Here is a 17,835-nt window from a genome sequence, read left to right as displayed (position 1 = left end):
TTATGGCAGCACTATCAACAATAGCCAAAGAATGGAAAGAGCCCAAATGTCCATCGATGGATGAATGGATAAAGAAGATGTGGTATATATATACAATGGAGTATTACTCAGCAATCAAAAAGAATGAAATCTTGCCATTTGCAACTACATGGATGGAACTGGAGGGTATTATGCTAAGTGAAATTAGTCAGAAAAACACAAAAATCATATGACTTCACTCACATGAGGACTTTAAGAGACAAAACAGATGAACATAAGGGAAGGGAAACAAAAACAATATAAAAACAGGGAAGGGGACACAACAGAAGAGACTCTTAAATATGGAGAACAAACTGAGGGTTACTGGAGGGGTTGTGGGAGGGGGGATGGGCTAAATGGGTAAGGGGCACTAAGGAATCTACTCCTGAAATCATTGTTGCACTATATGCTAACTAATTTGGATGTAAATTTTAAAAAATAAAAAATAAAATTAAAAAAAAAAGAATGAATTGCTTTTTCCATTACAGCCTCTAGTTTAGGATGTCTCATTTTGCCTTTTCAAAACTGTATTGAAATGAGACCCGTAGGCAAGTTGTCAAAGTTGGAAGCAATCTGCAAAAACACGCGCGCGCACACACACACACACACACACACACACACACACAAAAAACCCCACATCTTCAAAACTGGATATATCTTCAATACCTGACACTAAAGCATAAAACTGCTTTGCTGTTTTTATCATTGTAACCAGCCCTGCAAAATAAGTGTTAAAATACATGTTATAGTAATGCTTGAAAATTATTCTAACAAATCTATTAGGCTGTGAGAAATTGTACTCTCCCATTATTCATCCTGTACTTTGATTAATTATTTAACGCAGATGACTTCAGAATCTATATCCAGCCTTGACCTCTGTGCGGAAGGAAGTCTAAGGCCGTATGTCCAAGCTGCTTATTGAACACCTCTACCTACAAGGTGCTTCTAGGGCTTCCACAGCTGCTTTAAACTCCAGATGCTCAGAGCTAATCATCTTCTTACCATCCAGATCACTTTTATTTCTGGTCTTCATCTGACTTGGCCATCATCCCTGGCTCCTCCCAGCTCTTTCCCCATCCATCCCAAGAGGTCACCATGCATTAATTCTACTGAAGCGCCTTTTCTCTACTTTCAGAGACACAGTGGCAACACCCCTCAACCCCTTGCTCATAACCTAGCTGTTCCTGGCCTCTTCCCAGGCATTCTTCATGCACAGGTGACACCACAGCTGACAGCTGGCAAAAGATTTCTGCCCCCTGCTTACAATCTTTCAATGGCTTCTTATTGTTCAACAGTAACCTCCAGATGCCTCAACATGGCATCACTCTTGGGCCTCTGGCTTGCCACCACCTGTCTTTCCCATGCACTACCTTGCAGCTCTTTCCAAAGGGTAGACCCGGCCCAATTTTCGCAGGCCTGGCTGTTTCCCCAGCCTAGACCACCCTTCCTAACTCATCACCGCCAGGCAGCAACATCCTCACCTGCACAAAGCCTTGTGCCTCCCACGGCAGAGCCAGCCCCATAGTGTATGCCTCTGCCCTGTGACAGATGCAGGACCCAGCCCTGGCTGCTGCCTCAACAGCCGTGCATCTCCCCCATGATAAGCCCCTCGTGGGTCAGTACCATATTCCACTCGTTCAGTAACGCTGGAGCCTGGGATGGGAAGTCCAATAGCATCAAGACCCAATATTCAGTGATCTGACACCAACCTGGTCAAAATACACTGCTGCTGCTGTCATTATTATTATGATACATTTATTGAAACAAAGGCAAAGAATGGACTTCCATGCTTGACTGCCAGAATCAAAAGCATCTGCATTCACAATCTAAGTAGAATAGCAAATGTGTGCAGAACTCAACAAGAATACTACTGAAGAATATCTAGAGTAAGAGTTCCAAACCACAGGCGTGTAATATCTAAGCATTAGGACAATGCTTCAAGGGACAAAGCAACAGTCTTACCAGGCTCTTGAGGTGGTTTCTAGATGCAAATGATGGGGCATATCCCAGCAATTTAAAAAAATGGAAAAGTGGGCCTGGACACTACCAGTGCCCTGGGTCTTTTCAGGGTAATGGTCTAAGGCTGCCTCCAGCCGCACCACTCTAATAAATCCCTCCTGGAGCTGAGTTTGTTACTGGTTTGAGCTCGCACATGACAATCTTTGCTATTGCTTGGGAAGTCAAAAAAACAAATACATGGAGTGCATCTACCTCCTTCTCCGTAAAAACAAACCAACGTCTCAGTGGAAAAAAGGAGGCCAAACCTTTTGAAGGAGGTCACACCTTTTGAAGTCTGTCAAACCTTGCACTGGAGATACAGAAGTAGAGGTTCCATGATTTAGGGTTCCTTGGACAAGTAATCCCATCGGGGCAGAGGGGCTCAATCTTGGCTGCACACAGCTGAAAGGTGCTAATTTAATTCACACAGGTTGCATCTAGGCCTCAGGCTTTGGAAGCTCTCCGGGTAGTTCAAAAGGACAGATTCAGTTGAACCACCGTCCTAAGGTCTGGAACTAGGTATCACACTAGAATTGATTTACCTTTCTCAATTCCATAAAGATGCACAAAAGAAAATAAAAAATAAAAAAAGCGTCTTGAAGACCTTCTCATTGATGTTGTTGAGTAGTATAAAACTTCTTCTTAGACAACAATGCCAAAGAATTAAAACTAGGCCCCCAAATCCCACAGTTTTGAAAGATGACAAAGTAATAGATGCTTACTATAGACCAGTTCAAAGAAAAATGTTTAGATCCCACCATCAAGATACAATTAACCTTTCAGGGCCTTTTCTTCCTGTTGTTTTACATGAAGAACAAAATGCATTCTTAACCTGTGTTAGGTATATTCATATATGTTAGATCCGTTATTTTTTTCTCTTCCCCCCCCCCCCCCCGCTTCCAGCTTCTCATCCCTGCCTCACAGACTAATGTCTGTGGGATTAAACGTGCATTATGTACACGGTTTAGTTACCTTTCTTCACTTCAAATTATTAGTGCCAGCGTTTTCCCCCATCATGAAATAATTGTCAAAGTCATGATTTTAATGGCAATATTGTCTTCTAACATGCATGTCTCAAAAGTCATTTGCCAACCTCCATGCCTTTGCTTCCAAGACAAATACATGCTAAGACACTTGAAAAAGCTCTCCCGTAACTCATAATTTATTTGCAACTTAAGTTTCAAGTAAAATCAAACACTTTAATTTCGTTAGGCTCTGGTGTCAGCGATAAAATGATTGGTGGCTGCATGCATATTGATCTCTGGAAGTTCACGTAATTCACAATTTTTATAGTTTACCTAGTTTATTGATTAGCTGGTCTTTCCATCTCCTTTTGTCTTCTTCTAAAATCATTCCTGAAACGATTTCACTGTTTTAAGTGCAATAGTACTAAACTTTCAGTTCTTACAGAAAAACCTTTTCAGGCAACTTGGGATTTTTAAAAGACATAATACATAAGGTCACGTAACTACTAAAAGAGGGAACTAGGCGGAGAAATGGTGGCTATGTTTATGTAGAGAGCCACTGTAACCGAGTATGAAACTGCTCTCATCACTGGGAGGAAAGAGGCAAGACAGAGCCAGTTCTCATTATCTGATTCAAAGAGGCAAACCGGTCCACCTGGAGAGGAAGACCCTTTGTGAGTTGTGAACGCTAAGCTGATTTATCATGTGGGCCTAATGTAAGAGACAATGCGCATCATAACGGATAGGACTTCAAGGGGAGTTTTACACAAAGCGCAGAGACCAGCTCTCAAAGCCGTTTCTTCTAGCAACTCTCACTAAGAGCCAAGGACATGATGTGAAGTCGTAACTCTGTAAAAGGATTTTGGGGAGAGCAGAGATGGACAGTCAGAGTGTGACAGGGCAGACCTCCAGGGAAGCTGGGGGATGAATGGGAAGAGATCTCTTGGCATATTCCTCTCCCACCTTGCTTCTCTGTGCCACCATCTGAAGAGCTGAGCAATTCAAAATTGAGATTGCTTGCAGGACCTCAAGAGCAGATGTCCTGCATTATTGATTCAAAGGAGACCCATGTGCTTCAGATCCTCAAGCAGAAGGGGACGAACATTTTCCCAAGAGGATCCAGAGCTGACTAGAAAGACATCATTACATGTAAGTGGGAAATGGTTGAGGGCTTTGCACAAAAAAGCAGCTTTGAATCTTTTCAAATGCTTAAACTCAGTTCAGCCTCCAGAGATCTGCACTATAAAATGTCAACATTGACTGTGGCTAGCAAAATGCTGCCAGTAAGAGCAGGGAGCAGTTCAACACATGCTAAATACACGCCATGCTGCGTGGACTCCCATCGCCCATCCAGACCCAGTCCCCACTCTGTCCTGGGCCTCGCAGTCTGCTTGCATGAATTACATCCACGGGCTCACTTGCCCATCTGGCTTCTGACTGGGTTTTACCAATGAGGAGCAGAAGAGTTCAAAAGGAAGGGGGAAAATAAGGTTGCAATGTTCCTTTGGCACCTCCCTGCAGAATCACCATGGGCTGGCTATGCAGCTTCACCTAAGGCACCTGTCACCGGCCTTCTCTGTCTTGAGGTTCTACAACTGCTCCCCACCTCCCTCCTTCAGGCCTAGTGAAGGTGATTGCTCCCTGTTGCTTCTAGCCTCTAGTACTCCATCATCCCTTAAACTTTGCCTGTACCCTGCCTACACCTTCCTTTTCATTAAACTCGCCACAAATTATCCAGTTCATGAACACCATCTTTTATTGCCTGGATCCTGCCTGATAGCCACATTTAATTATTTAAAATCACACTATTCAAGGTTCTGTGGCAATACAGAGGAAGTGTACTAAGGTTAACTTAATAAGTACCGTGTGCCAGGAGTACCTGGTTGGTTCAGTCAGTTAAGTGTCTGACTTCCGCTCAGGTCATGATCTCGCGCGGTCTGTGAGTTCAAGCCCCACATTGGGCTCTGTGCTGACAGCTTGGAGCCTGAAGCATGCTTCCGATTCTGTCTCCCTCTCTCTCTGCCCCTCCCCTGCTCACGCTCTGTCTCTGTCTCTCAAAAATAAATAAATGTTAAAAAAAATTAAAAAATAAGTACCCTGTGCCAGATACTGCACTTACAGGATTTATAACCTCCTCCAACCTTCAAATACCTTATTTATTATTGCCATTTTACAGAGGTAGTTAGCAATTTGTCTGAAGTTACAGAGCTATTCATTGTCACTGAACACATAATCTACTCTAAAATCATGAATTTTCTTTTTTTTTTTTCAATGGATTTATAATTTCAGTGTAGGACACTCAAATAATCTTAAAACAATGCATCATGCAACAGGACTAGGTGTGCAAATAAAATAGATGCTGACTCTTATCAAGTCCACAGTGGAATGCAGTAATTATGGAAAATTTCATTAAAGAGTGAGAATTTGCTGTGGTCCTTAATGAGCAGCAGGAAGTTGGGCAAAATAAGGAAAGAACACTTTAGGGGAAGGTGACCTATGGCATCTGGAGAGAGAGGGTGATGGGAAAGGGTTCTCCAAGGCAAAAAGCTAGCAATGAAACCAAAAAAGGAGACTGAGGCTACATTAAAAAGAGTCAGGTATGTTTTTACTCTATCCAGAGGTCGATAATAAATCACATGGGAAATTTAAACCATGCGGTTGGTGTGGGCACCCAAGCTGACAACCAGCATGGACTGGAGAAGGGCCTGAACACAAAGGGATACCAGATACCTCAGAAGTTCAAAGGCAAAAGAGGGTAGCCTTCCACTCTGGACTTACTTTTATAGAATTATTAGGGCTTGGGGACAGCAGGCCACAGAGGCAGAAATCAAGGGTGGGAACACGATGACTTGAAGAATTAGTATTTCACTGACAAAAATCCTGAGATGACAGTTTTCTGGTTTGTCAAGCTGCATCAGAGAATAAGGAGGGGCAAAAGAGGAACTACTATTCAAATCTGTTTATTTTACACGGTTACAAAAAGGCGTTAAGGAAAACAACTGAGGGGGCGCCTGGGTGGCTCAGTCCGTTAAGAGTCTGGTTTCAGCTCAGGTCATGATCTCACAGCTCCTGAGTTCGAGCCCTATGTCGGACTCTGTGCTGACAGCTCAAGGCCTGGAGCCTGCTTCTGATTCCGTCTCCCTCTCTCTCTGCCCCTCCCTCACTCATGCTCTGTGTCTGTCTCTCTCTTTCTCTCTCAAAAATAAATATTTTAAAATTTTTTCTTAAAAAAAGAAAAATTGAGTATAAAATAGAAATCTGAGTGAACATGAGATCTGGAGGACATTCTATCCTTATCCTCTGTGAATCAGGAAACTACAACTTTTTATCTCCATCTCAGAGACAGAAATTGAACTTCTTCAATGGATTAGAAACACCCCTTAGGATACAGCCACAGCTGGTCTAATCAAGCAGTACTCGTCACTATCAAAAGTCCATTTGCCATCCTGATTCTTCCTGTCCCAAAAAAGCCTCTTTGCCTTTCTGGAACCTCTGAAGAACAAAAGTATTTGATCCCCAAGTATTACTATCATAACTTTTTATTATTAATCCTCTAACTCAACTTCCTCCCTCTAACTATACAGAGTCTTCAAATGAATGAGGACAGAGTAATAGTCCCACACAATGATACTGCCGTGGAACTTTAGATCAAGTGTAAACACATCCAGAATCACATTAAAGTTGACAGAGAAGACGCACTCAGACATCAGGACTTGAATGACCTACATTCAAGGACTGAGAAACAGAGGAAGCTGGGCACCCAGTCAGAACACAAGAATCCACCTGCTTCTTTGCTTACTAAAACTGAACTCGAGATGAAGGTTGGTGGGAAATCAGAGCCTAGGCCAAAGTAATAATGTTAGGTTTTTGCTATTGTTTCAGTTAAGGTTGGGAGATGAAGCCAGGTGTAGGGGCAGACAAACAAAACAAAAAACCTAACAAAACCTAGAAGTCTGAATTCAAAAGGTTTTGTTGTTAACTGCACCACACAGGAAAAACAACTTAACATTCTAGCTGCACATGAGAGCCTGGAAGTGTATTGAAACAGTCATGTGTAATTGGGGAGGAGGGAAATCAACAGATGATACGAGGCAAAGGAAAACACAAGTGGATGACAGGAGAGGAACCCTAGGATGTCTCCCTGGGAGACCCCTCCCTCTTTTAGTGATTCCTTGCTGCTTTAACGATGCCTATTCATTTTTCTCCAGGCTTGGGAGCTATCACATTAGGGATAAGGGACACTTTCATTAAAACAAATACAATGGAAACATATAACAAAAGTCACCGAAACAATTAATTTCCCTGACAGCCAAAAAATATGATCCGTGTATGAGGAATATTAGCACTGAAAGGAGCCAGTTATCCTTTGATGCATTAGACCTGTCTAGAAATTCAAATTGCCCCAAGTCCAAGGTCTGCCCAAGCCCATCCATCCGTCAGAATTTCCCATGTTTTGAGATGCAATCTGAAAAGTTTCCCAGATTCCAACAGTGGAAGCCATTGGGGCCTCTTTCTCCCATTCTCATTTCCAAGGCCGTGATTGAAGGGCTATCAGTAGTACTGGAAATATTAACACAGTCCACAGAAAAGACGGAAAAGTGCAGTCACTTCAGATGAACAACTCAGTTGTGCTGCCCTTTTATGAGGTAGTCGTGCCTTGAGAAATTACATGTTCTGACCAAAAATAATTTCCCAAAGACCAAACATTAAAAATACCACTAGTATTCTGTGTTTTAAGAGCCAGAGGTACTGAAATTGGAAAAATACGTTCTTAACACGTACCGCATTATTTTACTCCAAACACATGCTACATTATTATAAAATTCAATCGTATGGAATTGCAGTATTTGTGTGCTCCAGATTTTTGACTAGGCTTTATGTTATTTAAAAAACTGGTCTGTTCCACACGCTATGCATTTATTCAGTGCGGCACACCAACAGACTCTTATTATTGTACAAAATCCTATAGTCCTGTCAAAATGATCCCTGTAAATAAATAGTGTTTACTGTCTTTACTGCTGATTCTTCTCACTTAAAAACAAATTCAAATAGTATGCATGGAGTAAAAATCTAATTATTTCATCTTGCTCGTTATGATATATGTTATAAAAAGAAATATTAGCCCTTGCTTTTCAACAACGTATTTATTGAGTGCCTACCATAGGCTAGTGTACTTATTATATAGCCATTAACTTTTAAAAACCTCATTTATATTTCTGTCCTACTTACTACACTCAAAGGTCTTATGCTTCAATGTGCGTTTGATGGAAAAATAATCATATGCTGAGGGTACAGGACTTGCTCAAAATTACCTCGCAAAACATAGGGTCTGTATCAGGACTACAAAATGTGTAGGTTTCAGCCTAGCTTCACCACTACAGATGTATCTCATTTGCATGTTGAAATGTTTCAAATAGTGTGTATTTGTAAATTAACTTAATTCTTAAATTCACTAGGTGGCGTTATTCTCACGAACTCCACAGTGACATCTTTCCTGATACAAACACATGCTTAAATTTTGTATTTTGTAAATAGATTCCTTATACAGCAATTTCTTAAAATAGCTACACTGTATAAGAGATGTCTTTTAAAAAATATTAGATATACAATGGGAGTAAAAGAAAAATAGGTTTTAGTCAAAGTTAAGTTGTAACCATGAGGTGGCAGAACTTTTAGACACTTTTATATTGTTATTCCTCACATCATGAAGACTTTTCTCATTCATAAAAGAAATCAGACATTCTATCCATTCTGTCATAGATTATGGCAGATATAGTAAAAGTATGTTAAGTACAATGACCAGCCAGCACTCTAAGTACTGTATTAATGAGCTATGTTTCCTTTGTTTTGTCACAAATCTTTTAGATAAAAGGTAACTCTAGTATTTTAAATAACCACAATAATGATTTATTTCTAAAATTAAAAGTTCTGTGAGATCTAGGCTCCTCAAAAGCACCATATTTCAATCATGCCCTCCGAAGTGATGAGAATGTATACTAGAGAAATGAAGCACGAAAAGGAGTTTCTTATCAAGTATACATTAAACAATCATCTAAAATGCATTAAAGGAAAGAGAAAACTTAGCGGAATTGCCATTGACGAATAAGCAGAACCCCTAGGAGCTTAATAGCTTATCATCTTTTTGACAAAGAGACTTTCCATATTTAACCAATGACCCCAAAGAGGACACGGAGCCACACAAACAGCTGTGCATTACCAGAACTTTATAGATGGGATGAAAACAAAGAAAAGGAAATCCACAGCAGTGACTAACAGCACTGTACATTCAAAACAATGACCACAGTGAAAATCATTAAAGAGGCAGTCTGTTTACTTAGGTTGGGAACAATAGATGACATTTAACCCCAATTTCTTTAATCCCTCTTTTGTTTACCTGCAGATAATCCTTTAATTTGCCCACAATATTATAATATGAATTATAGTTGAATTAGTAATTGACACTGAGAACAAAAAGCAGACAACTAGACCAGCTGTGAGTCAAAGACTATTAAGGACTATCTGGAAGCATTTCTAGATATGCCCTGTCTATATATTCTGTACGATCAAGCATGCGTTTGAATTTTTTTTTTTTTCAAAAATAATGAATGAGAGTTTAACAATGGCTAGTCATTAGATTCTTTCAGAAAAAAAATAAAACACCACCTAAATACAGGAAAAAGTTATCAAGGAGTTAAACATACTAATTTTGAACATACTTACGTTTTGGCTTCCTGAAACTTACAAACAACTAAGCAGATGTTTTGTTTTGTTTTTTCAAGTTGTCTGATTTGCCAAGTTTTAACTTGGAATACATTTCTACACTCAAGCCGGAGTAATTTAATTAGAGAAACTCGGGCATAATCATCAAGGCAGTAAGATAACGTATCTTTTCCTCATCTCAACATAAACAAATTATAGACAACTCTGATTGAACTACCAGCAGAAACTTTCATCTCACTGGCAGAAGAAAACTCCCAGCAGCTGCACACATCTGCAAGGCCATCAGACAGATGCCACTGCGGCTCGGAGGTTGATCCTGACACAAAAGTGAGTCCTGTGTTCCCAGAACTGAATGGAGTTGCCACCCTCCACAGACTTCCCAGACACTTGACAGAATGCCAAATCGGCTCATCAGCTGTCACCGCCAGCCACAATTCAACTATTCTTGAACACCCAGCAGGAAAACAACCCACAAAGTACCAAACTCCAAGTCCTATCTATTGTCTCTGACAAAACAGCCTTTCTCATTGAACCCTGTGATATGTCACCGAACCCCGTAACTAGAGACTTAGCACATCACATCGCCAAGTGGATACGAAGAACCGTGCACGTATTTGTGCCCAGTCCAGGAATGAAAAGGGAACTTTGAAACCCGCAATGGCAGACCACTCATGATGCTACATTTCAAGAACGGAAGCATCTCCTACCTGGAGCCCTCTTCGTCTTAGAATGCTGGACTCATCCATCTCCCCCTCCGCTTTCTCTGAGCCTCACAACAGTCTAGCCATGCTGTACTACCTCTACTTCGGCACGCTAATTCAGAGCCCGGCAGCTGCTGAACACTTACATCACGCTCTAGCTGATTGGAGCCCAGAGTCAGCTGGTCCCACTTAGTTATGCACTCCAGCAACTTCGGAGATCACGGAGGCTTGCAGTTCGCTGGGAGAGCGCAGCAAGTGGGCTCAGGTACCTAATGCGTTTAGCCAGGCGGAGCGGGCTCCTGCTATCAGAGGGGAAATCGTGGGATCCCTGTTTCGCCTTCTCCTTCAAAATGCTGGCTCTGGCATTCCGGGCGACCCGTAAACGGCTTTCGGCAGCGGCTGTGGGTCAAAACCCTTCTGAAGCAACGATAAGGTCAAAGTGGCTAAGTAAATCAGGGGTGACAGACACCTCCGTAAAAGGCAGCCACTGACTGGGACGGTGAAAAACCAGGGCACAGCTGGTCAGCCAAGCAGCACCACTGTGCCTGCCGCTCATCCTTTCTGATGGCATCAAAGAAAAAACGGAGCAGAACACGCTGCCTGAAACCCTGAAAACAGAGGGCTCTGGGCGGCTGCTCTTCCTGCCTTGGCAAAACACTTCACACTTCCCAGGGTGAAAGCCCATTCATTTACATAAATACCTTGCCAGTGGATTCCTGGCCCAAAGACAGAAACATTTTCGGTAACAATTTCCCTCCAGAGAGTAACTTAAGTTTTGTTGATACCTGACCAATATGTAAAAAGGCAGAAGAAATTCTAAGAGCCATCATTAGTTGGAATATTAACCTATTTACAGTCTATAAGCAGCAAAAAAAAAAAAAAAAAAAAAAAAAAGATTCCCATCATGTGCAATTTCACAGTCTGTTTCATCTTGTTTACTCCGCTCCTCCTCATCTGATTTCAATTCAAAGCAACCAAGAGATGAATATTAAGTTTTCATTACTGGCCTGGCCCAGGAGTAACGATATACGATACTACCAATTTATAATAAATTATTCTCCCTTGATTTCTATTCTCAAGATATTGAAATTGAGATTATAGTTGGGTTCGGAGGAGGCAGATTCTAGGACCCTCTGCAATTCATCTGAAAACCACATTCGCCTTCACTCTCTCCATTAGACAGACTTTCTCTTGAATGAAAGGGAGTAAGACAAGAGCATTTTTTTTTAAGTCCACATTTCCTGGGTTTTACCTTAGCCCAGATATCTGACGTCTAAGTGTGTGTGTGGGGGCGGGGGGGGAAGGAAGTATTAGAGGTTCCTTACCCACCCATCTGCTATTACACGAGCTTCCTGTCTCTTTCTGGCTGTCAACACACTATTAGGCGTGCTATCAATTGATTAGATTATGTCATTAAAAATAGCTTGGGGATTTATGAATCTAACCACTGAGGAAAATTGATTGCATTTTATGTTCCCAAACAGTCTTCGCATATATCTTCAGACAAAGAGAAACCTTGTCAAAAAATGCCACCACTAGCAGAGGCATCAGCAGAGAAGGGTGTCAGTGTGCTCTTCCACTTACGTGTGCACATTTGACACCACTTAAGGAACAAAACCCCAGGGAGTTTTTAGTTCTCTTTCCCATGTGCAGAAGTAATGCAATCTCTAAAAGCAAAGAGCGAGCACCAAAGTGATCCGGGGGCAAGCCAAAAGGCACCAAAAAATCCTACTGCAAACAATGGTTTGAAAACGATTTCAAAAAACCGGATGTGTTCACTTACGTGGAAGGACAAAACAAAAAGGAAAACAAACAAACAAAAAGGAAGGAAACAACCCAAAGAAAAAGCCTGAGAGCCTGGAGGGTAAGGTCTGCTTCCTACCTGTGAGAGATCTGCCAAGCTGGTGGAAACAGGTCCCCATTCTTGACAGGCCCACCTGTACTTGAATCTTTTCCTGCAAAAGGGAGACCTTTTCCTTCAATGAAAGCAAAAGGTATGACAGTTGTTGACCTTTCTCCCTCAAGTCACCCTCCTGAGAGAGGAGCACGAACAGTTGCCTGAAATTTGAAGTGGCATCTTAGACAAAGTGCCTTGGCAGCAGGTAAGAATATATTTACCAACTTAGACTGTCACTGTCATCTGCGCACAGAGGCATAAGGAACTCCTAGCTGGTTTCAGGAAAAGGAAAAAAAAAAAAAATCATGACCTAAGAACCTGAACTTTCAAGAGCAAAAGCCAAGCCGGGGTCCTTACACATGCCTGTGTTCCGAATACTGCCATCTTCGTTGTGCTGATCAGTCTAGCGAAAACACAGTCTAGGGGAGGGTACAGCAAGTTTTCCCTACAGAGAAGGAAGGGAAGAGATTTTTTTCCCCTTGATATAAAGCTCATATGGGTTGCCAGGAAGGAGAGAGAGAAAAAAAAAACCAGCAGAGGCCAGAAGTATCTTTTCTGTAACCAATTGGGTAAGCTAGCTGGAAATGCTATCTCAAGACATTTCGAGGACACCCTGTCAAAGAGTCAAGTGATGTGTATCCCAGATAAGTTGACTCTGTGTATCCCAGGCACGAGGCAGCTACAGATGTTTGGTGGGTGGGAGTGATAAAAAGGAATTTGGTTAAGGGAAGAAAGTATGTTTCTTAACAAAAGAATATTTTGAGATAAAAATCTAGTTTAGTATTCAACCATTAACTAAGTCTAAGATGAAGATTAGAACCACTGCAGCATCAAATCTAGTATGAAAAAATATCGATTACCTGTCAAAATGTATCACTTTGAGAAGTGATACATACATTTTAAAGAAATAAAACCAGCCAGAGGCAAAAACATTTGGGACAAAAATGAAAGGCTGCTGAAAAATAACATCCAGCCATAATGGCTTAGCAGAGGGAATAGTAAAAGGAAAATTGCTACATTTACCCTTTGCTATATATTTTCTCATCAAGATAAGCCATGTGTTAAAATGCAATAAAAACTTCAAGCGATGACACTATTCACAGGTAATAATTAGGATCTAGCCTAATTTCCATTAATAAACTCATCTTTCCTGCAATTTAACACCTTTATGGAATTTGTTCACAATATTGTGAGTTAATTCAAAAAGTACCAACCTCAGTGTTTAATGCTCTTATATGTGTATTCAAATAAAATTTCTTAGCTTTTGTCATTAATTATACTCTAAAGCCAGGAGCTTCATAGTACTTGATTTTTTTAAAAAGGTATTTGTATGAATACACCCCATGCATACTGCATTGCAGGCATAATTTACTCCAAAGAACACTCAAAATCCATGGACACTGCAATATGGGTAAAATTCAAATTTTAGTGATCATTCCAATAAATGGCTCACAGTAACAAAAACAATTCTAATCCTGATTGAGCAAAATGGGAGCGGGGATGGAGTGGGGACAGCATAAGGTTACACACATTCTCAACAAAATGGTAGAATGAGATCTTGTAATTCCTGTCTACAGTTATATCGTTTGGTATAAGGATACAGGTTTGCCATCTGATTTAGGTGGTCAGTTAACTTTTTAAATTTAACTTTTTAAATTTTTCACAAGTTTAAAAAGAAGTTACCTCTCTTCACTAGTTTCACACTGGTTACCCCAAAGTAAACATTCGTTCTGATTATACCCACTCTGCAGCAACTTAAGGTTCACCGAAAAACTGCCACGAGGAACACTTTGAGGCGTTTTTTTAAAAACCTAAGATAGGGGTGCCTGGGTAGCTTGGTCCATTGAGTGTCCGACTTCAGCTCCAGTCATGATTTCATGGTTGGTTGGTGGGTTCAGGCCCCACAACGGGCTTGCTGCTGCCAGCACAGAGCCCACTTTGGATCCCCTGTCCTCCTCTCTCTCTCTCTGCACCTCCCCTGCCTACATGCTCTCTCTCTCTGACATAAGTAAATAAATAAATACATGCATGCATACACATATACATGCATACATTCCTAAGATAGCGGAAGTTTCCAAACTTAACCTTGCCCGCACCGACCTAATCCGTTCCCTACCAGCAGCTCCCAGTCTTGGCCCTGGGACCACCTACACACAAGCTAAGGAGGCCCAGATCAGAGAGGACTGAGAGAACTGTTTCCTGGTGGAGGAAGAGGCTTCTCCCTTCACATCAGCCACAGAGAGCAGTGTCAGAAGAATGCCACTGTTCCCTGTCCCTCATCCCATCAGTAAGAGTGGTCAGGATACTCCAAACATGGTTTCTAGTACTATCAGCACAATCTGTGGTGACATCGTGCCGTCGTCTTTTCTCGCACGTGTGTGGCAGTGATCACTACTTCTGCTTGAGTAAGGTAGACAAACGGCCACAAAATGCATTAACCACCATAGCCTGTCTGTTACTTTTAGATAACAGACCAAGGAGGCATGTATCTTTTATGTATGTGCATTGGCCAGTTAAGTTTATGTGGCCAAGTAGACAAATCCTTCTTCATTAACTGATTACTTTTTCCACTCATAAGATCAATGTCAATGGCCAATGACCGTGTCTGTATTTAAGAAAAAGTAATATCAAAGTCATAAGAACTTAAAAGGAGAAACAGGCTATTCCCGAGAATGCATACAACTCTCCATTATTGTGAATATAATCATACTGCAATGTAAACCCGGAATGCCAATGACCAATGTGGCTGGGAGATCTATTCAAAAATACATTCCCGTGTTTACATTTAAATTCCTCCCCAATTTTTGCACTTTATTTTCCTCCATGTTTTACTTCTAAATAATAATAGTCAACATTTATTGATCACACACTATGTGCCAATCTCTGTTCTAAGTACTTTACACAGTTCATCTCATTTAATCCTTACACCAACTATATCTCATAGATATTATCCCCATTTTACAGATGAGGAAACTGACCCCCAGAGAAGTCAAGTAACTTCCTAAGATCACACAGTCAAGGAAAGGCAGACTGAGACACCGGCTCTTTCAGGCTGACTCTCCAATTTTGGTTCCCAACCACCCTATTGCCTGTTTGGGTCTATGCAAAGGAGGAAAAAGGACTTCCAAGGTGAATGAAAACACATGGAAGGCGTCAGATATTTTTAGCTCCTAAAACTACCATGTTGTAAGGTGTCACTGGTCAGAACACATCAGAAAGAGCATTAAGGAATGTCAGGTTCCACAGGCCATGTGTCTCTAAAAGAGCAAAGGAGCAGGGTTTCCAGTGCTTCAGGAAAGAAGCTGGAGAGGACCCCTGGGGAAGGAGGAGGAAGAAGAGGGCAGCCAGAGACAAGTTATGGAGGATGGGCTCTGCTTTCTTCTTAGATGTCTCTGTGCCTCAGGGGACTCCCTCTGAGTTTGATCAACTCTTTACGCTTCTGGCGGCTCCAAAACGATTCAATTCTAAATACAGCATAATATTTTTACAACCATGTAAATTCCACACAACCAAAGGTAACCTTTCAGTTATTGTATCAGGCATGATACACACCCCCATTCACCTGTGGGGCTTTCTGGCAGCTCTTAATTTCCTGGTCCAATACTCTTCATCTTTTCTGGAATTTACCACGGAAGGCACTCCTTAAATCTCCCTTTCCTTTTAGGTGAAATGACTCAGGGCGAGGCTGTTCAGCCTGTTCCAAGCAATACTGAAACTTCCCTTCATTTTCTGGAAGTCATGACTCTCCAGCATCCTCAGCAGAAAGGACCCTGCACAGAGAGCCGTCCCTGCCCAGGCTCTGCCAAAGAGGAATCTGGTAGCTTGGGGCAAGTCCCTTAACTTCCCGGAGCTTCAGTTTCTATCACATAAATTGAAGATATGACAATGGGCTTCAGATCAGGAAGATAGGGAAAGGAGGAAATTGGGAAGTTTGGGAAGTTGACCCTACTGTCCTTCAGGCGGGGCCTCCTGGCCCCATAGCCATGTGTCCACACTTTCCTTCCTCTTCTATTATCTTTCAGGCCACATCAGCCTGCAGAGTATCAACAACACATACCATTCAAGCCACCTTCTGGCTTTTAAGGCTCCTACGCCCTGCGCAGGAACACGCGAGAGGCAGAGGACACAGCTCAGCTCCCCAGCAGTCGCTTCTCACTGCCATTCTCCCAAGTCAGAAAGCAGCAAGCATGCTGACACCAGGGGTGGGCTGAAGCGCGGGGGCCGAAACGCACACCACAGTCTGCGTGCCAACTCTGAGAACAGGTTACATACTTGGCTCCAAAGGACATTCATCTTCCTTTGTGCCTAATATTAATACTGTAATATGACAAGATTCTTGTCTGAAGTTACTCCTGTCTAATCTCTAGCAATATTTGTTGTTCATTAAAGTAGCATGCAAGTGAACCAGATATATATTACCAGGGTCATCAATGCCCAAAAAGTAAAAAGACACCAGGATGCAGGTTCCATTCTGTTCCAAGTCCCAGGAGATATTATGCTCAGGAGGCAACATTGAAATCATGAATTCCTTTGTCCTAGATTTTAAACGTCATCTGAAATTTTAAAATAAAGTTCTAATCTCTACGGTCAACAAAGGTAAAGAACTACTTCACACTATATGTCTTTTTCTCCCCAAAGCAAAATTTTCAAACCTGTAAGGAAGAGGACTAAAACAAAGGATGGGCTGCCTGCCTTCTAGAGAAAGACAGAATTTTTCCTACTCCTAGGAAAGGGGAGGGATCTAACACCTTCCCACTGACGATACACCAAAGGCTGAATTTATCCAAGAGTAGCATTTTCTAAAACACATGTTTCATTTAGCAGAAATTGCAGGTGGGGGTCAGCAGCAAGCATATGCCTATAAAATATGCTGCATCCCACGCTGCCTGCATTTAGCTCCATTTTCCATCCCGCCTGTAATCCTGAAGACTCTTTAAATGTATGCAGTTGGTGATTTCTACAATGTAACATGCATGATTTCGCTCAAGGCTTTTCATAAGAAAGCTATATTGTCTTGACGTTTGCGTCACCTTTTTTTTTATCTAATTATTTCTGGCATATTACCCATCAAATCACTACTGACAATATGACAGGAATCACGGTATTGAAAAAATTACATCCTAGAAGGAAATAATAAAATATAAATCACATACATAATTTTCTTTTGAACACTTTAACAATGACATCCTCATATACATATGAAATATAGCAGACTATCCCCATAAATGCCCTAACATCAATCACAGCAGGAAAATATTCTCTAGTTTGCGAACACACGGATCCAGCAAAATATAGCATTTCTAATAAAACTGGGTAATACAACTTCATTTTTTTCATACGAGAGCATTTATGAAGATCTGACAATTGGAAATAGCTCTAATATATTTTTTTCAATTATGCCCCTTCATCTCTAAATGATACACAGCTAACACTGGGAGTGTGAACCAGTGGTTACCAAACTCCTGTATTTCAATATTAATAGATCTATCAAGATCAGAGTAGATGAGTGAAGTGACATTGGCAGTCCTGACTCTAC

At 41.4% G+C, this 17,835-nt stretch overlaps 1 protein-coding gene across 12 annotated transcripts in view; it reads right to left on the bottom strand.

Annotated features, from left to right (window-relative positions):
• The window catches only part of MAST4 (microtubule associated serine/threonine kinase family member 4), a 568,735-nt gene that overhangs the window by 340,321 nt on the left and 210,579 nt on the right, over positions 1–17,835 (bottom strand). Inside the window, exon 1 of one of the 12 annotated variants that reach the window (XM_045495030.1) lies at positions 10,409–10,563. The exons of 10 other annotated variants lie outside the window; for them this stretch is intronic. In XM_045495030.1, the coding sequence (XP_045350986.1) occupies positions 10,409–10,447 (39 nt within the window). In that variant the 5' untranslated portion in view covers positions 10,448–10,563. Of the gene's footprint in view, positions 1–10,408; positions 10,564–17,835 lie in introns of those variants that run through there. One more of the 12 variants, XM_045495051.1, reaches the window with a different exon arrangement.

The sequence above is a fragment of the Leopardus geoffroyi genome, chromosome A1, assembly GCF_018350155.1.
Source record: "Leopardus geoffroyi isolate Oge1 chromosome A1, O.geoffroyi_Oge1_pat1.0, whole genome shotgun sequence".
NCBI lineage: Eukaryota > Metazoa > Chordata > Mammalia > Carnivora > Felidae > Leopardus > Leopardus geoffroyi.
Note: the sequence above shows the minus strand (reverse complement) of the source record. Positions and strands in the feature narration are given on the sequence as shown.